This window comes from Hemiscyllium ocellatum, chromosome 21, assembly GCF_020745735.1.
Source record: "Hemiscyllium ocellatum isolate sHemOce1 chromosome 21, sHemOce1.pat.X.cur, whole genome shotgun sequence".
Classification (NCBI taxonomy): domain Eukaryota; kingdom Metazoa; phylum Chordata; class Chondrichthyes; order Orectolobiformes; family Hemiscylliidae; genus Hemiscyllium; species Hemiscyllium ocellatum.
The window spans coordinates 13,709,958-13,734,194 of record NC_083421.1 but is presented as its reverse complement, the minus strand read 5'-3'; the positions used below and the strand labels follow the sequence as shown (position 1 = coordinate 13,734,194).

Genomic DNA, 24,237 nt, shown 5'->3' with positions numbered 1-24,237 from the left:
AAGGAGGCTTACATAAGGTTGAGGAAACAGGGTTCAGACAGGGCAGTGGAGGGATATAGGATAGCCAGAAGGGACCTGAAGAAAGGGATTAGGAGAGCTAAGAGAGGGCATGAAAAATCCTTGGCGGATAGGATCAAGGATAACCCCAAGGCATTTTATGCGTATGTGAGAAACATGAGAATGACGAGAACGAGGGTAGGTCCGATCAAGGACAGTAGTGGGAGATTGTGTATTGAGTCGGAAGAGATAGGAGAGGTCTTGAATGAGTACTTTTCTTCAGTATTTACGAACGAGAGGGACCGTATTGTTGAAGAGGATAGTGTGAAACAGACTGGTAAGCTAGAAGAGATACTTGTTAGGAAGGAAGATGTGTTGGACATTTTGAACAACTTGAGGATAGACAAGTCCCCCGGGCCTGACGGGATATATCCTAGGATTTAAAGTCTGGTTGAAGATTTGTAGCTTGGGTGTCCGTTGTTGTGGTTCTGTTTGCCGAGCTGGAAGTTTTTGCTGCAAACGTTTCGTTCCCTGGCTAGGGAACATCATCAGTGCTATTGGAGCCTCCTGTGAAGCGCTGCTGTGATGTTTCTTCTGGTATTTATAGTGGTGTGTTCTTGCCGCTTCCGGGTGTCAGTTTCAGCTGTAGTGGTTTGTATATGGGGTCCAGGTCCATGTGTCTGTTAATGGAGTTTGTGGATGAATGCCATGCCTCTAGAAATTCCCTGGCTGTTCTCTGTCTGGCTTGTCCTATGATGGTAGTGTTTTCCCAGTCAAATTCATGTTCCTGGTTGTCTGAGTGTATGGCTACTAGGGATAGCTGGTCGTGTCGTTTTGTGGCTAGCTGATGTTCATGGATGCGGATAGTTGGCTGTCTTCCTGTTTGTCCTATATAGTGTTTTGTGCAGTCCTTGCATGGTATTTTGTAAACTACGTTAGTTTGGCTCGTGCTGGCTATTGGGTCCTTTGTTCTAGTGAGTTGTTGTCTGAGTGTGGAAGTTGGCTTGTGTGCTGTTATGAGTCCTAAGGGTCGCAGTAGTCTGGCTGTCAGTTCTGAGACGCTCCTGACGCATGGTAGTGTGGCTAGTCCTTTTGGTTGTGGCATGTCCTCGTTCCGTGGTCTATCTCTTAGGCATCTGGTGATAAAGTTGCGTGGGTATCCGTTTTTGGCGAATACCTTGTATAGGTGTTCCTCTTCCTCTTTTCGCAGTTCTGGTGTACTGCAGTGTGTTGTGGCTCTTTTGAATAGTGTCCTGATGCAGATTCGTTTGTGTGTGTTGGGGTGGTTACTTTCATAGTTTAGGACTTGGTCTGTGTGTGTTGGTTTCTTGTATACCCTTGTGGTAAATTCTCCGTTGGGTGTTCTCTCTACTAACACGTCTAGGAATGGGAGTTGGCTATCCTTTTCCTCTTCTCTCGTGAATCGTATTCCTGTGAGTGTGGCGTTGATGATTCGGTGTGTTTTTTCTATTTCTGTGTTTTTGACGATTACAAAGGTGTCATCGACGTATCTGATCCAGAGTTTGGGTTGGATTTGTGGTAGGGCTGTATGTTCTAACCTTTGCATAACTGCCTCTGCTATGAGTCCCGAGATTGGTGATCCCATGGGTGTTCCGTTGATTTGTTCGTATATCTGATTGTTGAATGTAAAGTGTGTGGTGAGGCACAGGTCTAGTAGTTTAAGAATGCCGTCCTTGTTGATAGATTCGGCCTCCTGTGTTCTGTTATGTATGTCCAGTAGGTTAGCTATTGTTTCTCTGGCTAGGGTTTTGTCAATCGATGTGAACAGTGCCGTCACGTCGAATGATACCATGGTTTCTTCTTTGTCTATGTGGGTGTTCCTGATGATGTCCAAGAATTCCTGTGTTGATTGTATGGAGTGTTTGGATCCGCTGACTAGGTGTTTCAGTTTTTGTTGTAGTTCTTTGGCCAGTTTGTATGCTGGTGTCCCTGGTAGTGATACTATGGGTCTGAGTGGGATGTCTGGTTTGTGTACTTTGGGTAGTCCGTAGAATCTGGGGGTGTTGTTGCTTTCAGGTTTCATTCTTTGCTGGTCCGCATTGGTTATCTATCCGTTTTGTAGATTCCTTAGTGTGTTGATTATTCTATTGGTGAGTTGTGGTGTGGGGTTGGAATCCTTCATTTGGTAGGTGTTGGTGTCTGCGAATAGTTGTTGTGCTTTATTGATGTAGTCTGATTTATCTAAGATGACCGTCATTCTGCCTTTATCTGCCGGTAGTATGATTATGTTCCTGTCATTTTTCAGTGCTTTCAGTGCTTCCCTCTCCTTGGTGTTGAGGTTATGTGTATGTCGTTTTCTTATCATCATAGGTACGACCGTTTGTCTCACTGTTTGTTGTGTCTCTTCTGTCAGTCCATTGTTCCTGAGGGACTCAAATACAACTACAGGGATGCCAACACAGCAGACTTCCTAGCAGCACTAGAATGCACACTCAGGAATAATGGACTGACAGAAGAGACACAACAAACAGTGAGACAAACGGTCGTACCTATGATGATAAGAAAACGACATACACATAACCTCAACACCAAGGAGAGGGAAGCACTGAAAGCACTGAAAAATGACAGGAACATAATCATACTACCGGCAGATAAAGGCAGAATGACGGTCATCTTAGATAAATCAGACTACATCAATAAAGCACAACAACTATTCGCAGACACCAACACCTACCAAATGAAGGATTCCAACCCCACACCACAACTCACCAATAGAATAATCAACACACTAAGGAATCTACAAAAAAATGGACAGATAACCAAAGCGGACCAGCAAAGAATGAAACCTGAAAGCAACAACACCCCCAGATTCTACGGACTACCCAAAGTACACAAACCAGACATCCCACTCAGACCCATAGTATCACTACCAGGGACACCAGCATACAAACTGGCCAAAGAACTACAACAAAAACTGAAACACCTAGTCAGCGGATCCAAACACTCCATACAATCAACACAGGAATTCTTGGACATCATCAGGAATACACACATAGACAAAGAAGAAACCATGGTATCATTCGACGTGACGGCACTGTTCACATCGATTGACAAAACCCTAGCCAGAGAAACAATAGCCAACCTACTGGACATACATAACAGAACACAGGAGGCCGAATCTATCAACAAGGACGGCATACTTAAACTACTAGACCTGTGCCTCACCACACACTTTACATTCAACAATCAGATATACGAACAAATCAACGGAACACCCATGGGATCACCAATCTCGGGACTCATAGCAGAGGCAGTTATGCAAAGGTTAGAACGTACAGCCCTACCACAAATCCAACCCAAACTCTGGATCAGATACGTCGATGACACCTTTGTAATCATCAAAAACACAGAAATAGAAAAAACACACCGAATCATCAACGCCACACTCACAGGAATATGATTCACGAGAGAAGAGGAAAAGGATAGCCAACTCCCATTCCTAGACGTGTTAGTAGAGAGAACACCCAACGGAGAATTTACCACAAGGATATACAAGAAACCAACACACACAGACCAAGTCCTAAACTATGGAAGTAACCACCCCAACACACACAAACGAATCTGCATCAGGACACTATTCAAAAGAGCCACAACACACTGCAGTACACCAGAACTGCGAAAAGAGGAAGAGGAACACCTATACAAGGTATTCGCCAAAAACGGATACCCACGCAACTTTATCACCAGATGCCTAAGAGATCGACCACGGAACGAGGACATGCCACAACCAAAAGGACTAGCCACACTACCATACGTCAGGAGCGTCTCAGAACTGACAGCCAGACTACTGCGACCCTTAGGACTCATAACAGCACACAAGCCAACTTCCACACTCAGACAACAACTCACTAGAACAAAGGACCCAATAGCCAGCACGAGCCAAACTAACGTAGTTTACAAAATACCATGCAAGGACTGCACAAAACACTATATAGGACAAACAGGAAGACAGCTAACAACCCGCATCCATGAACATCAGCTAGCCACAAAACGACACGACCAGCTATCCCTAGTAGCCATACACTCAGACAACCAGGAACATGAATTTGACTGGGAAAACACTACCATCATAGGACAAGCCAGACAGAGAACAGCCAGGGAATTCCTAGAGGCATGGCATTCATCCACAAACTCCATTAACAGACACATGGACCTGGACCCCACATACAAACTACTACAGCTGAAACTGACACCCGGAAGCGGCAAGAACGCACCAGTATAAATACCAGAAGAAACATCACAGCAGCGCTTCACAGGAGGCTCCAATAGCACTGATGATGTTCCCTAGCCAGGGAACAAAACGTTTGCAGCAAAAACTTCCAGCTCGGCGAACAGAACCACAACATATCCTAGGATTATGTGGGAAGCAAGAGAGGAAATTGCAGTACCGTTGGCAATGATCTTTTCGTCTTCACTGTCATTGGGGTTGGTACCAGGGGACTGGAGAGTAGCGAATGTTGTGCCCCTGTTCAAAAAACCGAATAGGGATAACCCCGGGAATTACAGGCCAGTTAGTCTTTCTTCTGTGGTAGGCAAAGTAATGGAAAGGGTACTGAGGGATAGGATTTATGAGTATCTGGAAAGACACTGCTTGATTAGGGACAGCCAGCACGGATTTGTGAAGGGTAGGTCTTGCCTTACAAGTCTTATTGAATTCTTTGAGGAGGTGACCAAGCATGTGGATGAGGGTAGAGCAGTGGATGTAGTGTACATGGATTTTAGTAAGGTATTTGATAAGGTTCCCCATGGTAGGCTTATGCGGAAAGTCAGGAGGCATGGGATAGAGGGAAATTTGGCCAATTGGATAGAAAACTGGCTAACCAGTCGAAGTCAGAGAGTGGTGGTAGATGGTAAATATTCAGCCTGGAGCCCAGTTACAAGTGGAGTTCCGCAGGGATCAGTTCTGGGTCCTCTGCTGTTTTGTAATTTTTATTAATGACTTGGATGAGGGAGTCGAAGGGTGGGTCAGATGATACGAAGATTGGTGGAGTTGTGGACAGTGAGGAGGGCTGTTGTCGGCTGCAAAGGGACTTAGATATGATGCAGAGCTGGGCTGAGGAGTGGCAGATGGAGTTCAACCCTGCCAAGTGTGAGGTTGTCCATTTTGGAAGAACAAATAAGAATGCGGAATACAGGGTTAACGGTAGGGTTCTTAGTCAGGTGGAGGAACAGAGGGATCTTGGGGTCTATGTACATTGATCTTTTGAAAGTTGCCACTCAGGTGGATAGAGCTTGTAAGAAGGCCTATGGTGTATTAGCGTTCATTAGCAGAGGGATTGAATTCAAGAGTCATGAAATGATGTTGCAGCTGTACAGGACTTTGGTTAGGCCACATTTGGAGTACTGTGTGCAGTTCTGGTCGCCTCACTTTAGGAAAGATGTGGAAGCTTTGGAGAGGGTGCAGAGAAGATTTACCAGGATGTTGCCTGGAATGGAGAATAGGTCGTACGAGGATAGGTTGAGAGTTCTCGGCCTTTTCTCGTTGGAACGGTGAAGGATGAGGGGTGACTTGATAGAGGTTTATAAGATGATCAGAGGAATAGATAGAGTAGACAGTCAGAAACTATTTCCCCGGGTACAACAGAGTGTTACAAGGGGACATAAATTTAAGGTGAAGGGTGGAAGGTATAGGGGAGATGTCAGGGGTGGGTTCTTTACCCAGAGAGTGGTGGGGGCATGGAATGCGCTGCCCGTGGCAGTGGTAGAGTCAGAATCATTGGCTACCTTTAAGCGGCAATTAGATAGATACATGGATGGGTGCTTAATCTAGGATAGATGTTCGGCACAACATCGTGGGCCGAAGGGCCTGTTCTGTGCTGTATTGTTCTATGTTCTATGTTCTATGGACTGGATGAGAGGATGCCCAGTTCATGTGGATTGTTGGGACAGTCAGAAGGCTTTCAATGAAGTTGCACATAAAATCTGAGTGTGCAGTATCAATGCACATGGGATTGAAATAGATTGAGAACTGGATGACAACTGGGAAAAAGAGTCAGAAGAAAGGGGTCTTTTTCTGAGTGGTGTGCGGTGACTAGTAGGGTATCACAGGAATTGGGAATAGCTTGGGCCCCAGCTGCTCCGGAGTTTTTTGAGGAAGTAACCATAAAAGGTTGTTTAGGGCAGAGGGTCAGAAACATATGTCAGACCAATTAAAGCTGTAGTTTAGTTTTGTCTGCTTGGGCTTGAGTGAAGCCTTTGATAAGGTACTGCAGAGTAGACTAATTAGTAAAGTTAGATCACATGGCATTGAGTGAGTTTGCAAACTCTATACAAAGTTGGTTTTATAGTATAGGTAAGAGGGTTATTTTTCAAACTGGAGGCCTATGACCTGCCATATTCCACAGGAATTGTTACTGGGTTCACTTTTGTTAGTCATTTATATAAATGATTTGGATGAGAATACAGGAGCCTTGGTTAATAAGTTCACAGATGAACCAAAATTGGTGGTGTGATGGGCAGTGAAGATGATTATCTAAGGTTACAAAGAGATGTTGATTGTCAGTTGGTTCAATGAAGTCAGCAGTGGCAAATGGAATTTAATTTGGATAAATGTGAAGTGTTGCATATTGGTAAAACAAATAAGGGCAGAACTTTAGAGGGCCTTGGGTAGTATTGTAGAATACAGGCACCTAGGGGTTCAGGTACATAATTCTTTGAAATTTGTCTCGCACGTTAGACAGGCTGGTTAAGGAGGTGTTTCAGCACGTCTGCCTTTATTGCTCAGACCTTTGAGTATAGGAGTTGGGACATTGGTGAGGCTCCTTCTGGAGTACTGTGTGCAGTTCAGGTCACCCTGTTATAAAGTGGACATTATTAAACTGGAGAGGGTTCAGAAAAAAATTAACAGCATGTTGCCAGGAATGGAGTGTTTCAGTTATTAAAATAACCTGGATAGATACGTAAATTAATAACAGTATCTACTGTAAGAAATTTTTCTGTTTTTTGTAAATTAGGGTAAGTGATTTGTTTTGGATTTTCAGAAGGCATTTGACAAGGCACTGCATAACATAAAAGTATTATGTTATACAAGGTAATGTATTAGCATGGATAGAGGACTGGTTAAATAACAGGAAGCAAACTATAGGGATAAATGAGTGTTTTTGTGGTTGGTGATTCTCAGGGATCAGTGTTGGGACTGCAATTGTCTACAATTTACAGGGGTATTTTAGAGTTAGGGACCAAATGTGGTGTATCAATTTTGCAGGTGACACTAACGTGAGTAATAGAACAAAATGTGGAGATGACACTGAGAGGGGTATAGTCTGCAGAGGGGTATAGTTAGATTACATGAGTGAGCAGGGGCCTGGTAGGTGCTGTGCAGAGGGGTGGGTGTCTTTGTGCATGATCACAAAATGTTGGTTTGCAGGTGTAGCAGGTAATATAGAAGGCAAATGGAATATTGTTCCTCATTTGCTAGAAGGATGGAGTTTTAAAACAGGGAGGTTATGTTACAGATGCTGGTGAGGCCACAACCTAGAGCACTACATGCAGTTTTGGTCTCCTTACTTGAGGAAGGATATTCTGGCAATGGAGAGGGTGCAGAGGAGGTTCACTATGTTGATTCTGGAATTGAGAAGGTTGCCTTAAGAGGAGAGATTAAGTAGATTGGGATTATACTGATTGGAATGGGGATGGGATCTTATAGAAACACATGAAGGGAATAGATAGAATAGAAGCAGGGAGGTTGGTTCAACTGGTGGGTGGAACTAGAACTAGGGGGCCGAGCCTTAAAATGAGGAGGAGCAGATTAAGAACTGAATCGTTTTCATCCAAAGGGTTGTGAATGTGTGGAATTCCCTACCTAGTGCAGAAGTCAAGGATATCTAAAGTCTGGTTGAAGATTTGTAGCTCGGGTTGTTGTGGTTCTGTTCGCCGAGCTGGAAGTTTTTGCTGCAAACGTTTCGTTCCCTGGCTAGGGAACATCATCAGTGCTATTGGAGCCTCCTGTGAAGCGCTGCTTTGATGTTTCTTCCGGTATTTATAGTGGTTTGCTCTTGCCGCTTCCGGGTGTCAGTTTCAGCTGTAGTAGTTTGTATGTGGGGTCCAGGTCGATGTGTCTGTTGATGGAGTTTGTGGATGAATGCCATGCCTCTAGGAATTCCCTGGCTGTTCTCTGTCTGGCTTGTCCTATGATGGTAGTGTTTTCCCAGTCAAATTCATGTTCCTGGTTGTCTGAGTGTATGGCTACTAGGGATAGCTGGTCGTGTCGTTTTGTGGCTAGCTGATGTTCATGGATGCGGGTTGTTAGCTGTCTTCCTGTTTGTCCTATATAGTGTTTTGTGCAGTCCTTGCATGGTATTTTGTAAACTACGTTAGTTTGGCTCGTGCTGGCTATTGGGTCCTTTGTTCTAGTGAGTTGTTGTCTGAGTGTGGAAGTTGGCTTGTGTGCTGTTATGAGACCTGAGGGTCGCAGTAGTCTGGCTGTCAGTTCTGAGACGCTCCTGACGTATGGTAGTGTGGCTAGTCCTTTTGGTTGTGGCATGTCCTCGTTCCGTGGTCTATCTCTTAGGCATCTGGTGATAAAGTTGCGTGGGTATCCGTTTTTGGCGAATACCTTGTATAGGTGTTCCTCTTCCTCTTTTCGCAGTTCTGGTGTACTGCAGTGTGTTGTGGCTCTTTTGAATAGTGTCCTGATGCAGCTTCCTTTGTGTGTGTTGGGGTGGTTACTTTCATAGTTTAGGACTTGGTCTGTGCGTTGGTTTCCTGTGTACCCTTGTGGTAAATTCTCCGTTGGGTGTTCTCTCTACTAACACGTCTAGGAATGGGAGTTGGCTATCCTTTTCCTCTTCTCTCGTGAATCGTATTCCTGTGAGTGTGGCGTTGATGATTCGGTGTGTTTTTTCTATTTCTGTGTTTTTGATGATTACAAAGGTGTCATCGACGTATCTGATCCAGAGTTTGGGTTGGATTTGTGGTAGGGCTGTATGTTCTAACCTTTGCATAACTGCCTCTGCTATGAGTCCCGAGATTGGTGATCCCATGGGTGTTCCGTTGATTTGTTCGTATATCTGATTGTTGAATGTAAAGTGTGTGGTGAGGCACAGGTCTAGTAGTTTAAGTATGCCGTCCTTGTTGATAGGTTCGGCCTCCTGTGTTCTGTTATGTATGTCCAGTAGGTTGGCTATTGTTTCTCTGGCTAGGGTTTTGTCAATCGATGTGAACAGTGCCGTCACGTCGAATGATACCATGGTTTCTTCTTTGTCTATGTGTGTATTCCTGATGATGTCCAAGAATTCCTGTGTTGATTGTATGGAGTGTTTGGATCCGCTGACTAGGTGTTTCAGTTTTTGTTGTAGTTCTTTGGCCAGTTTGTATGCTGGTGTCCCTGGTAGTGATACTATGGGTCTGAGTGGGATGTCTGGTTTGTGTACTTTGGGTAGTCCGTAGAATCTGGGGGTGTTGTTGCTTTCAGGTTTCATTCTTTGCTGGTCCGCATTGGTTATCTATCCGTTTTTTTTGTAGATTCCTTCGTGTGTTGATTATTCTATTGGTGAGTTGTGGTGTGGGGTTGGAATCCTTCATTTGGTAGGTGTTGGTGTCTGCGAGTAGTTGTTGTGCTTTATTGATGTAGTCTGATTTATCTAAGATGACCGTCATTCTGCCTTTATCTGCCGGTAGTATGATTATGTTCTTGTCATTTTTCAGTGCTTTCAGTGCTTCCCTCTCCTTGGTGTTGAGGTTATGTGTATGTCGTTTTCTTATCATCATAGGTACGACCGTTTGTCTCACTGTTTGTTGTGTCTCTTCTGTCAGTCCATTGTTCCTGAGTGTGCATTCTAGTGCTGCTAGGAAGTCTGCTGTGTTGGCATCCCTGTAGTTGTATTTGAGTCCCTTGGCCAGTATAGTTCTTTCCATGTCTGTGAGCTGTCTGTGGGAGAGGTTTTTAACCCAGGTGTGTGTTGTAGTGTCCTCCTGTTTGTGGGTTAGTTTGTCCATTTTTTCTTTTAGTGCCGTTTTTTTTTTTGCGAAGTGTTGTCCTGTTCTGTCCTATAGTGATAGCCTGTTCTATGGTCCGGGTCCATTCCTGATTAGTGGGTTTTAAAATTAACGACTTTTGGCGCGCAATTTCTTGATGGTCCAGGTAATGATCACAGACGCTCACAACCGACTGCACAAATACAAGCAAGAAATTGCGCGCCAAAAGTCGTTAATTTTAAAAACCACTAATCAGGAATGGACCCAGACCATAGAACAGGCTATCACTATAGGACAGAACAGGACAACACTTCGCAAAAAAAACGGCACTAAAAGAAAAAATACAAAATACCATGCAAGGACTGCACAAAACACTATATAGGACAAACAGGAAGACAGCTAACAATCCGCATACATGAACATCAACTAGCCACGAAACGACACGACCAGCTATCCCTAGTAGCCACACACGCAGACAACAAGCAACATGAATTCGACTGGGAAAACGCTACTATCATAGGGCAAGCCAGACAGAGAACAGCCAGGGAATTCCTAGAGGCATGGCATTCATCCACAAACTCCATCAACAAACACATCGACCTGGACCCAATATACCAACCACTACAGCGGACAGCTGAAACTGACACACGGAAGCGGCAAGGACAGACCACTATAAATACCGGAAGAAACATCAAAGAAGCGCTTCGCAGGAGGCTCCAAAGCACTGATGATGTCGCCTAGCCAGGGGACGAAACGTTTGCAACAAAAACTTCCAGCTCGGCGAACAGAACCACAACAAATATTCAAAATGTCCTTTTAAAAGTTACTTTTGAATGTGTTTGCATCAGCCTTTCCAGAACCGCCCATGTCAGATATAATGGAGGCAAAGGAGAAAGTGAGGACTGCAGATGCTGGAGATGGAGATGAATCTCCTGTTCCTTGGATGCTGCCTGACCTGCTGTGCTTTTCCAGCAACACATTTTCAGCCATAATGGAGTCCAAGTTTGGCATGGAAAATTGTAGCTACCTTTGAAAAAGAGATACAGTATTTCAGACAGTCAAATGGTAGGGCAAACACTTCCAGAGTTTCTTGAATGGCAAAGAAACAAAAAATGTTAGTTGTGATTAAAAGTGTGGAACATTTGGGAGTTGAATTGTAATCTAGAGGCAGATGGATTTTGGTCAATGCTGTGATGATAATTGTTCTTGAAAATTCAGGAAATAGTTTGGAACAGTGACAGAAAGACATAATTTCTTTGAAGACATGTAACTTCAGTAAAGTGCCTTAGAGGACATTTGATGGTAATGGGTTGAACGGTCATGCTGCTTATTTTACACAGACGTAGGAATGTAAACAGTTGTCTTTCAGGATCCGTCATGGGACTATTCCTCCTTTTAGTCAAGCAAAGTGATCTGAGAATGTGCATAAGTTCAAATCACCAGAGAACACTAAAGCAGGAACAGTGAGGATTGTTGTCAACTTAAAAATAAAACCTGAAAAGCTTACATTGATACAACATCACTCTCAACCTCAATACAATACAAAAACTTCACTGGTCATTCCAGGAGAAGGATCACGTAACAGGAACACAACTTCATCCTGTAGCTTCTATTTATGTACTTAATACACTGTACTCTAAACTTGAGCTCCTCTCTCAAATCTTTCTTCCACCACAGTGTCTCCGACCTAAGCTTGCAATTAAAATTCCTTGTCTGTAAAACAATGATGTGATTTTGGATGGGATCCTTTCAATGGGATTTAGAAAGCAAAGATTTACATATGGCACACTCCAGCTAAGGGAAACATTTGTATCCCCTGAATTTCAAATTTAATTGACATTATCATTTTTGTAATCTCATTTTACAATGTGATTTTTATTTAGCTAGTTCTTCTGCTACCTTTTCCAGCTGTGACATCTAGCAGGAGATATTAAATTTGAAATCAATGAAATTGCTTCAGAAGTGAGTATTATTGATGAATTAACTTATTAATTCATAAGTTTTTTGTGCTGTGTTCTCATTGCATCACTCTGGGCTTATTGTACAGTTTTGTTTTACTCTTCTCATCATGATCAGCTCTTTGCCATTGTGTAAGTTACTTTGCTTTAATGCCAGGTGTATTTTAATTTTTTCTGGTATTATATTATTATTGTTACCAAGTGTGATTTAAATGAGCTTTCCATTGCTATCCATCTCCTGATTATGTGCTGCTGATTCATCATCTTTATCTTGTCAAGGTCAAGAATTGATTCCTGAACTAGCAATTATTTATCGTCCCCTGCTGAGCTAATGTAAAGCATCATATTTGTACTATTTTCACTCACCATATTCATTCTGCATGCCCTTTTTTTGTTAACTGTTGCCTTCTGTACAAATACTCGGCTGAATTCTCTGAGATTTCATTTTTTTTTGTTTCAGATGTTCAACATCTGCAATATTTTTCTTGTTTTATTCCAAGGATTGTCCATAGAACCAGGTCTAGAAATACGAACTTTCCTGAAGAAGGGCTTATGCCTGAAACGTCGATTCTCCTGCTCCTTGGATGCTGCCTGACCTGCTGCGCTTTTCCAGCAGCTCATTTTTTAGCTCTGATCTCCAGCATTCTGCAGTCCTCACTTTCTCCTAGAAACACAAACACCAATTAAAAGCTGATTTGCAATAGTGTATTGTTGTTTCCTAAGGTTTACTCCATTTCCCAATTTAGATCCTTTTTCACAGATTCGTGGAATGATTACAGAATCGAAGGAGGCCATTTCTCACAGCCCTGCCGGCTGCCTGTCAGTGCAAATCAGTCAATTTCACTTCCCTTCTTTTCATTGTAGCCCAACAAAGTTTTTTTTTCACTTCAGGTGTTTATCCACTTCTATTTTGAAAGCATTTGTTGAATTAGTTTGACCTGGAATGGAGATAGAAGAAGAGCCGATAGGCCTGATGATGTCTCAATTTTCGTTGGAATGGTGATGGTGGAAGAGCTGCTGAGTTTAATCCTGAGGCCTTTGAAACCCAGTCAGGTTCAGGAATTTCTGATTGTACAGAGTGGTAGATTATTGGAATGACCACTTTGCACATGGAAGTCTTGCATATGATGTAATAACTGCTTTCAGAACAAATATTTCTCTGGGATGCTTTTAGTCCATTTTGCGAATACATGTTTTTAAAAATTGGTCTTGGGATTTGAGCAAGATCAACAGTTGGCAACTTAATATTCTGGGATATAGGATCTTCAGGCAAAACAGTGAAGGATTTAAGTGAGGAGAAGGTATTGCATTATTAAATGGAGTCAGTTACTGCAGTTAGCAACGTAGGATCTAGGAACAAGTGTGGATAATTCAGCCCCTTGAGCCTGCTCTGCCATTCAGTGTGATCAACTTAGCATTAACTCCACTTTTCCTGTATGTTTTCCATAATTCTTCAGCTGATTGCTAATTAAAAATCCATAGATGTCCTCCTTAAATTTACTCAGTATCTTCATTCTGGGGTAATAGTTCCCACAGATTCATGACGTTTGAGAGAAATACTTTCTCCTCCTGCCTATTTTAAATCCACCACCCTTTGCCCTCTTCAGAAAAAGAGGGGAACAGTAGATGTGGTGCATTTAGATTTCCAAAAGGCATTTGACAAGATATTTTGCAAAAGGTAAAGTTATAAGATAAGATCCCATGATGTTGGGAGTAGTATATTGGCTTGGTGAAAGAACTGGCTGAGGGGGAGAAAGTAGTGATAAGGGGTACCTTCTCAGGCTGGTGATCAATGATCAGTGGAGCTCAACAGGGAGCAGTGCTGGGACCACAACTGTTTTACAATATAAGTAACTTGGAGGAAGGAAGTGAATGCACTGCAGCAAAATTTGCAGATGCCAGGCTTTGAAGGGGATAGAAAGTTTACAGAGAGATGTCAGTGGGCAAAAACTTGTCAAATGGAGGATGATGTGGTAAAATATGAAGTTGTTCATTGTGGAAGGCAGAACAAAAAAACGGATTATCATTTAAATGGAAAAACATTACACAAGCTGCAATATAGAGATTTGTAGTTGTGCATGTAATATGGAAAGCTGGTACATAGATGCAGCAAATAATCTGGAAAGCTAATAAAATGTTGGCCCTTATACGGCAACCCCTTGAAATAAGAGTAAGGAAGTTTTAACTGCAACTGCACGAAGTGCCGGTGAGACTACATCAAGATTACTGTGGGCAGTTTTGGCCTGATTATTAAAGAAAATATATTGTTGCATTAGAGGCAGCTTAGAGAAGGTTCTCTAGGATGCTCCCTGGTTGGAGGAATTACCTTATGAGGCCACCCAGCTTGGGTAACTTACCCAGTGGAGTGTAGAAGAAAAAGGTGTATAATTGTGGGTGGCACGGTGACACAGTGGTTAGCACTGCTGCCTCACAGCACCAGAGACCTGGGTTCAATTCCCGTCTCAGGCGACTGACTGTGTGTGGAGTTTACACATTCTCCCTGTGTCTACGCGGGTTTCCTCCGGGTGCTCTGGTTTCCTCCCACAGTCCAAAAATGTGCAGGTTAGGTGAATTGGCCATGATAAATTGCCCGTAGTATTAAGTGAAGGGGTAAATATAGGGGAATGGGGTCTGGGTGTGTTGCACTTCGGTGGGTCGGTGTGGACTTGTTGGGCCGAAGTTTCCACACTAAGTCAGTAATCTAATCTAATTGAAACAAACACAATTTTTAAGGGGCTTGACCTTATAAATAAGGAAGAATGTTTCCCTCTTGGGAGAGTCTAGAATGAGAGGGCATGGTCTCAGATTAAGGATGCCAGTTTAAGACTCGGAAGAGAAGGAAAGTGTTCGCTCAGAAGATCATGAGACTTTAGAGTTCCTTGCTACAGTGAGCTGTAGGGAGTAGAGTCCTTATTACTTGCTGTACCTGCAGACTCCTTTTCTGCGATTTCATGCATGAGGTCATATAGATTCCTCTGCAGACTAGCACCCTGAATTTTCTGTCCATTTAGGTAATAAATTGTCTTTCTATTCCTTCTTCCAAAATGGACAAACCCACACTTATCCACATTAAACTTCATCCACCATATTTTAGCCCATTCACCTAATTTATCCATGACCATTTGTGTGTTTCTTATTTATTGCAACTTATCTTACCACCCATTTTAATATTCATTGCACGTTTGGCTAATAGTACCTTCTGTACCTGCATCCAGGTCATGAATTATATGCACTAAATAGTTAACTCCTGTGGATGAATCCCTTGGCACACCATTAGTTATAACTTGCCAACCACAAAAGAACCCTTCCCACTGATCTCTGCTTTCTGTTCATTAGCCAATTCTCCATCCAAGATAATAAACAATCATGAACCCCATGTTATCTTACCTTATGTATTAACCTATTGTGTGGTACCTTTATGAAGTGCAATCTGGAAGTCCAGATGTAAAGCATCTGCAGGATCCCCGTTATCTAGTTTGCTTGGTACCTCTTCAAAACTCTCTAGCGGATCAGTCAAACTATTTGATCTTTATAAAACTATGTTGACTCTGATGAATTATGTTCTGGCTTTTCAAATGTCTTATTATGACTTTCTTAATGATGGAATGCAACAATTTCCTAATGAGACATGTTAGTTTTTTTTTAATCAATTTCAGCCTCCCTCTTTTTTTGAATAAGGTGTTATATTAACACTTTTCCATTCTTGTCGAACACTTCTAATATCCGGGGAATTTTGGAAAGTTATAACCAATGGATCCAGTGTCTGTCCTGTCACTTTCCCCAAGATCTAAGATGTCAACCATCAGATTTTGTGAATTGTCTGCCTTCAATCCCAATAGTTTGCTCAGTACATTTTTCCTCATAATAGTGATTGTTCTAAGATGCTCCCTTTCTATAACATCTGCATCACCTGGAACTATCTGTACTCGTGTCCTCCCCCATGAGTACTGAGGCAAAATCTTGTTTCAGTGTCGCTATTATTTCTGTATTTCCCACTGTTAACTCCTCAGTCTCATCCTCCAAGGAGTAACATTGACTGTGATAGCATCATGCAACTGCAAAGTACCATCACTCCCTGGGGATTTTCTTAACTGAGATTTTTCTCTGATTCCAGTATTTCTGATGGTTTTTTTTCAGCTACTGGCAGGAGGTTACAAAACTGAAAGTTGATATTGTTTCAGAGGAGTTATTTTTGACCATTCATCTACAATTTAGAAGTTTTAGCACTGTGGTCTATTAGATCTGATAAATTCCTTGACTCTGGGCTAGTGTAACTCCATTATTGTGGATCTGAATCCATGTCCATTCATTACTTGTGTTTAACTTCTGCCCTCCTTAATGTCCTCCCCAACATTTTCTAACTTCTGCTGTCTGTCTGTCAGTATCACAAGTTTGTATGTATAATTAATTGCTCTCATAACAAAATATTGCAAAACAGAGATACAGAAGCAATACTGAGGCAGGTGAATAACTCATTGGTGTCAGATTGGTTTCACTGAATATCTTGAGGAAGGATAATAAAGCAGATGATGTTTTGGAAGGAGATACCAGAGTTTTGGCATTGGTAGGTAAAAGAAGGCCACTAATCATAGAGCAATGAACATCTGGAATGTTAGAAGAGGTGGAATTAGTTGAGTTGCAAAGATAGGACTGTAAGAATTCAGAGCAGAACCAGACAATATGGTCCATCAGACCTGCTCTGTCATTCAATAATACCATCCAAAGTCTGGTTGCCGTCTTCACTTGTCTGCTGTCATCTCCGTTTATATCCATGTCACCAGAAATTGATCTAATTTTACCCTGATAATTTCAGTGGCGCAGCCTCCAATGCTTTCTAATAGAACGAATATCTAAGCGTTCTGTGACTGGAAGGGAACACAGAAACAGATATAATGATTACCAGGAAGGAAAATGAGAACAACAAGATAAAATGTTAGTACTTTTTAAACAATAGCTTTTGTAGGTCGCTGAATACAGGGATGATGGGTTAACTGGACTTGGTGTGAGTCAACACATGAGCAGCAGAGATTTGGATGCACTCAAAGTTACAGAGTGGTAGCAACAGTGAGGCCACATATTTGAGAGGTAAGAAAGGAATGGGTGAGCGACAGATGTGTTAAAACTATATGAAGTGAGGTGAGGTGGAAATAGGTGGTCCTGATGAGGGGGATGTATGGTTGCAAGCTCAACTCGGTGAAATATTTCACCTTTGTTGTGAGCACTCGAGCATCTTTCTGAACCAATGAGGAATGTAGTACATGGTGAGGTCATGCAGTTGTGCGCAGGGATTGAAGTCAGAGGCTTAAGCTTTCTCAATATTTAAATATTGGAAATTTCTGCTCATTTAGGATGCTGTGTGACTTGCGCATGAACTTGGAGGTTATAGTGTTCACAGAAAAGCTACATTCTGATACTTGTACAGTGAGTTTGGGATGTTGTCAAAGTTCCGATCAAGTTGTAGATTTGTAAGATCCATTGCTCCTACTCCTCTCTTCATCTCCTCCCAGAGCCACCAAAGGCTTGTGTAGGACAGACAGGTGGCCTTTGTTAATCATTTGGGCTTTTATCAATCAGAAGCTTTCATGGTCACTTTTTCCAAGGGCTAGCCTCACAAATTGTCTGTTTCATTCAGCTCAATTTCACAATCCACCTTTGTGTTTTTATGGCTTTTGTCTCATTCACCCTTTTCTATTTAAATCAGTTTCACAGGGTACTAAGAAGAGATCGCTACAGTTTGGAGTCTGAAACCAAACATCCCATCAGGATCTGACAGAGTTGGCCAATTTACCAGTACCTGAATATCATTGAATTTTGAGCATGGAAAGAAAAAGAACCATTCAGTGTCAGGAGAAACCATATGTGTGTTCTTTGTGTGGACGAGGTTTCAGGCAATCATCTGGTCTGTCGAAACATAAGTGTAATCCTGCTGGGGAGAAACCATGGAAATGCGGGGACTGTGGGAAGGGATTTAAATCCCCTTCAAAGCTGGAAATGCACAGACGCAGTCACACTGGGGAGAGGCCATTCACCTGCACCAGATGTGGGAAAGGATTCACTCAATCAACTCATCTCCTGAAACACCAGCGAGTCCACACAGGGGTGAGACCATTCACCTGCTCTCAGTGTGGGAAAGGATTCACTCAGTCAACCCACCTGCTGGAACATCACCGTGTTCACACTGGGGAGAGGCCATTTATTTGCACTGAGTGTGGGAAGGGGTTCACTCACTCATCCAATTTGCTAAAACATAAACGAGTTCACACTGGAGAGAGGCCATTCATCTGCTCTGTGTGTGGGAAAGGATTCACTCAGTTATCCAGTTTGCTGTCACACCAGCGAGTCCACACAGGGGAGAGGCCATTTACCTGCTCTGAGTGTGGGAGAGGATTTACGGTCTCATCTGACCTACTGAGACACCAGCATGTTCACAATGAAGAGAGATCTTTTAAGTGCCCAGACTGTGGAAAGTGCTATAAAAGTTCTGGGGACTTGATGTTCCATCAACGTGTTCACACTGATGAAAGACCATTTAGATGCTCTCACTGTAGGTCTGGGTTCAAAAGGTCATCTCAACTCTCAGTTCACCAGCGAGTTCACACTGGAGAGAGGCCATTTCCTTGTTCCCAGTGTGAGAAGAGATCCCCTCAGTTACCCATTTGTGAAACATCAGCAAATTGAAAAGTGACTGCAGACTTTGGATTTTGTTGTTCAGTCAGACACTCGAGTGGTTAATGATTGATAAGGAGGCGGTATAGAATGTTTTCTATTGTTAAAGTTAATTATCAACTGAGACTGTAGAAGATGCATCCAAGGATAATCAGGGATGTGAGAGTGGAAATTGCAGAGTCTGTTATCAATTCTGACAACTTTGTAATAATACTAGTAAATTGAGGATTTATAAACATTACACTGGCATTAGATGAGTTTCTTTCATTTTGAAACTTGGAAACATTAATTTGGGTTAAACAAATGGAGAACAACTGGCTAATTAAGAAAAGACAGCATAACCTTAAGGGAATATTGTCTCACTACTTTCCTGGTGTTATCAAAGCGGTAACAGGGAAGATGGATCTCCCCGTGCTGTTGATGTAGTGTGCCGAACTTTCAAAAGGAAATTGACAGAGTGAGTTACAATAGACTTGTGAACAAAATTAGAACTCATGGAATGGATAGTAACAGCAATGATGTAGATTTGACTAATTGACAGGATGCAGAACATTGTAATGAATCAATATTTTAAAGGCAGGAGGAAATATTTGTCATGGAGTGGCCAAGTGGTCAATTTTGGGTCATTTGCTTTTCTGAATATTTATTGTTATAAGTTGGTTAAAAATAAGTTTTTGCACGTATGTACATGTATATGTCGTGACTGTGAGCAGTCCAATAAGGATGGCAGATATAATGTTATTAGAATTAAAAGTAATTTGTCAGATGTTTCCTCTGAAGACAGTCAACCAGGTAATCAACACTTCGTGGACCACTTGGTGAGGCTGGACTGTGAAACTGTTGTGCAATAAGCTTACAAAGACAGATTGTCTGAGAGTTGCACCACATAAAAGTATTGAAATTTATCCTACCCATAAAATGTCCTAATCTTAAAGATGAGTCTTTTAATCTGTAGTGCAAAGCTGGTGGTTACTGTCTCGACCACCTGCAAGGTGACTTGATTACGTGACTTCATAATGGTAAACTTAACTGCATTTAAGTTATGGAATTTTATACCTTGTTCAGGATTTAAGCTACAGAGGTCAAGGTTTTGCCTGGTTTAAAAACAGCCACAATATCATTTTGCGTGTAAAAGTAATCAACTTTATTTTGCTAAAACTACAATAGAATCCGCAGAGCAAGTGTAAAATATAACGCTTCTGATTAAGAAGAGGAAAGATGAAATTACAATCTAGTGGGAAAAGATCTGCCACCCTGCCAATCCATAATAGGCCCCACAGAACATGGGAAAGCAAATGTGGCCAAACTATACCAAAAACACCCAGAATGCCTCAACAGGTACCAAACAGGCCGACAAGTGAAACTTCACAACACTCTCAGACAAGGGAATACACTTCCCAGCACCCACTAAGAATGTCAGAGCAACACAGCTATCTCAAAGCCCCAAGAGCAGTTTCACAACGCAGCAGTGCCAAAGCCACACAAAGAACCAGTCAGAGAGGCACCACCAAGAGCATTGCTCCCAGGACAAGACAAGAGGAATACCATTTCAGAGGAAATGTTAGCACCTACCTGCGAAGAGGAATGGAAGTTCCAAACCGGTTGACACTGTCAAAATGTTGCATTGTATTGAGAATCAGGACACTCATCCAATAGCTCTTTACCAATTAGCATCATTGTAACTGGATTACTCCATTTCCAGATACATTGTATTTTCCCCATTTCTAATTAGCCTTACTGTACAAGATTATTATGAAAACTGGCTTCTTCCTTAGCTCGAGGAAGAGAATCCTTGATTTACCTGTTCTATGTCAACCTAGTCAATTTCTCTTCAAGCGATATCGTTTGTAATAAACTGCTTGTCGATTTCACTCGAACTGATTTTGTGTGCTCTCTGCTTTATTGGGCTAACTTCTCCGACAGATCTATTTAAAGAGAGGTGCTGCAGGAGCTGGAGATACAGTCCATCGGAATTTAAGGTCTCGAGAGATTAGTGAGTTTTGAGTAGATTTGTAGCTCGGGGTTGAGGTTCTGGATGCAGGTTTACTCACTGGCTTTGGTTTCAGACGTTTCATTAACATACGAAATAACATCTTCAGTGAGTCTCCAGATGAAAAACTGGTGGTATGGCCTGCTTTTTATTTGTGTTTAGGCTTCCTTGGGTTGGTGATGCCATTTTCTGTGGTGATGTCATTTCCTGTTGGTTTTTCTCAGAAAGTGGTAAATGGGATCCAAGCCAATGTGTTTGTTGATAGAGTTCCAGGAATTCTCACGTGTTTCTCTTTGGCTTGTTCTGGGATGGATGTTTATCCCAGTCAAAGTGGTGTCCTTCTTCATCTGTATATAAGGATACTAGTGAGAGTGAGTCATGTAATTTTGTGGCTAGTTTTCTGCCTGTTTGTCCAATGTAATGTCTGTTAACAGTTCTTACAAAGTATTTTGTAATGGCGTTAGTTTTACTTGTCTGTATCAGGTCCTTCAATTTCATTAGTTGCTGTTTTTTGTGTGTGTGTGTAGTTTGGCAATCATTTCCGAGCTGTCTTTGATGTAGGGGAGAGTGGCCTGGGTTTCTGGTCGTGTTTTGTCTGCTTGTTTGGGTTTTTGCTGAGAAATCGGTGGACTTAGTTTATTGACTACCCACTCATTTTGGATATACTATATAGGTGATTTTCCTCTGCTCTTCGTAGGTCCTCTGTGCTGCAGTGTGTGTCTCATTGAAGTAATGTTCCAGTGCAGCTTTGTTTGTGGATGTTGGGATGATTGCTTCTGTAGTTTATAATTTGGCCTGTGTGTATTGTTTTCCTGCAGATGTTGATTTGAAATTCCCCACTAGCTGTTCACTCTACTGCAGCATCTCAAAATGGCTGTTTGTTATTATTTTACTCTGATGAATTTTGTGCCAGTAAGGGTATTATTGATGGTCTTAAAGGTTTCCTCTAATTTGTTTTATTAGTGATGACAAAGGTGTCATCCACGTAGCACACCCAAAGTTTGGATTGGATGGTTGGTAGAGCTGTTTCTTTTGAGTGTCAGCATTACTGCCTCTGGTAAGAACCTGATGACAGAGATCCCATGGGTGTTCTGTTTGTTTGTCTGCAGGTTTTGTTGTTGAAGGTGAAGTCGGTGGTAAGGCATAGGACACCTACCTTGCCAATATTGTCCTTACCATCAACACAATAAAACTGCAGCTAATGGACTTGAAGGACCCTCTACAGACAACAAGCAAAGCTAATGTCATTTACAAAATACCTTGCCAGAAATGTAAGAAACACTACATTGGACAAACGGGCAGAAAACTAGCCACCAGGATACATGAAATCAACTAACCACAAAAATACATGACCCTCACTGGTATCTTTACATACAGATGAGGATACCACTTCGACTGGGACAACGCATCCATCCTCAGAGACACTCGTGAGAATTCAGAGAAGCATGGCATTCTAACCAGAACTCTATCAACAAACACATCGACTTGGACCCCATTTACCACCCCCTGAGAAAAAGAACAGGAAATTGCATCACCACAGGCAAAGGCACCACCAACCCAAGGAAACCTAAACGCATAAATAAAAAGTGGGCCAGACCACCAATGCTTCATTTGCAGGCTCATTGGTGATGTTACCTAGTATGGTGATAAAATGTCTGAAGCTGAACCTTCCAGCTCAATGAGCAAACCCACATCTAGATCTAAAGAGATCCCTCTGACTCTGACTGGCCTGGACGTGAATGATTGACTGGTCTCTCCACTTTCAAACTGTGTGTTGTAATCAATAGGATGAGGGAGCAGGGCTGGTTATTTTAATCAAATAGGTGTGTTTTATGGACGAGGCTAGTTCCCCATGTGAGCACCTCCTTTGCATGTACTCTGTCACGAGAATAAAGACTGGTTCCTTCTCCTTTTGCATAGTGAGAAATATGTTTTCTAAGCATGCAGTGTACGCTGCTGTTCTGGAATTAGAAGCTCTTGGTCCCGCATTTCAGCTGCAGGCATCAGGTGGTGAAAGGCCCCGGTTACTTCCACTCTTGTTATTGTGAACAATATACGGCGAGAGATGTGCGTGACTGCCCCTGATAAGGATGGCAATGGGAGAAGCTTCAGAAATCTGAAATGCAAAGGGATGTTGGAGACCTAGTCCAGGATTCTCTTAATGTAAATTTGCAGGTTGAATTCAGTAGTTTGAATTTCCTTCCTATGTTGGCATATATTTCGAGAATAGAAAAGCAGGGGTATACTTCTGAGGCTTTATAAGACTTGGGTTAGACCACATTTAGACTACCCTGAACACTTTTGGGTTCCATACCTCAGGAATGATGTACTGGCATGGCATGGTTCCAGAGGAGGGTCATGAGGATGATCCCAAGAATGAAAGGCTTAAAATATGAGAAAGGTTTAAGGACTCTGGTTCTATACTCAATGGAATTTAGAAGTGTTGTTGGTGGGAAGGGGGGAATTAATTGAATCTTAGAATACTAAACAGTTTGGACAGAGTGGATTTTGGGAAGATGTTTCCATTAGCAGGGGAGATTGGGACACGAGGGACACTTTAGAACTGAGATGAGGAGAAAAGTCTTCGGTCAGAGAGTGGTGAATTTATGGAATTCATTGCCACAGAAGGCTGTGGAGGCCAGGTCATTGAGTATATTTAAGACAGGCCGGTTCTCAATTGTTCAGAGGATCAAAGGTTACTGGGGGAATGAGGTTGAAAACCTCAGTCAAGTAGACTCAATGGGCTGAATGGCCTAATTTCTGCTCTTGTGTCTAAAGGGCACATGCAAACACCTTTTACAGATAAAATGGAACAGGATTCCTAGACAGTAAGCTCACAACAAGACCTATCGCTTGGCTCACAAGGAACCATCAACCGTTGACCATGGAATGATAAAGATTTGTCTGTTCTGTTTATCAGAAAGGATTTAAGGCATGGATGTAACTAAAAACTCAAGGGGATATTAAAACTCATGGTTAGAACAGTCCTGGCAAATGGGTTAAAAAGTGGAAGTCACACCTGAGGAAGGATCAAAGATTTTGGCCCATTCATGGAGTGCAGAGTGTATTTAAAGAAGTGATACATTGATTCCTCATTTATATTATTGGAACTGGTTAAAAATGCACCAGGGATTCATTATTGACCAGATATCCCAATCCAATCTAGTCCCACCTGCCAGCACCTGGCCCATATCCCTCCAAACCCTTCCTATTCATATACTCATCCAAATGCCTCTTCAATATTGCAATTGTACCAGCCTCCACCACTTTCTCTGGCAGCTCATTCCATACCATGCCACCTTCTGTGTGGAAAAAGTTGCCCCTTAGGTCTCTTTTCTATCTTTCATCCCTCACCCTAAACCTATGCCTTTTAGTTCTGGACTCCTCCACCCCAGGAAAAAGACTTTGCCTATTTACCTCTGGCGCTCCAGGGAAAACAGCCCAGTCTGTTCAGCCTCAGCTCAAATCCTCCAACCCTGGCAACATCCTTGTAAATCTTTTCTGAACCCTTTCAAGTTTCACAGCATCTTTCCGATAGGAAGGAGACTAGAATTGCACGCAATATTCCAACAGTGGCCTAACCAACAGCCGCAACATGACCAACTCTTGCCAGTAAAGGAAAGCATACCAAATGCCGCCTTCACTATCCTATCGAACTGTGACTCCACTTTCAAATAACTATGAACCTGC

At 42.3% G+C, this 24,237-nt stretch overlaps 1 protein-coding gene across 2 annotated transcripts in view; it reads left to right on the top strand.

Moving 5' to 3' along the window:
• The window catches only part of LOC132825993 (zinc finger protein 239-like), a 31,011-nt gene extending 10,642 nt beyond the window's left edge, over positions 1-20,369 (top strand). For both annotated transcript variants that reach the window (XM_060841692.1, XM_060841693.1), the window contains exon 2: positions 17,593-20,369. In XM_060841692.1, coding sequence (XP_060697675.1) covers positions 17,709-18,569 — 861 coding nt within the window. In that variant the 5' untranslated portion in view covers positions 17,593-17,708 and the 3' untranslated portion in view covers positions 18,570-20,369. The remainder of the gene's footprint in view (positions 1-17,592) is intronic.
• The last annotated feature ends 3,868 nt before the right edge of the window (positions 20,370-24,237 follow it).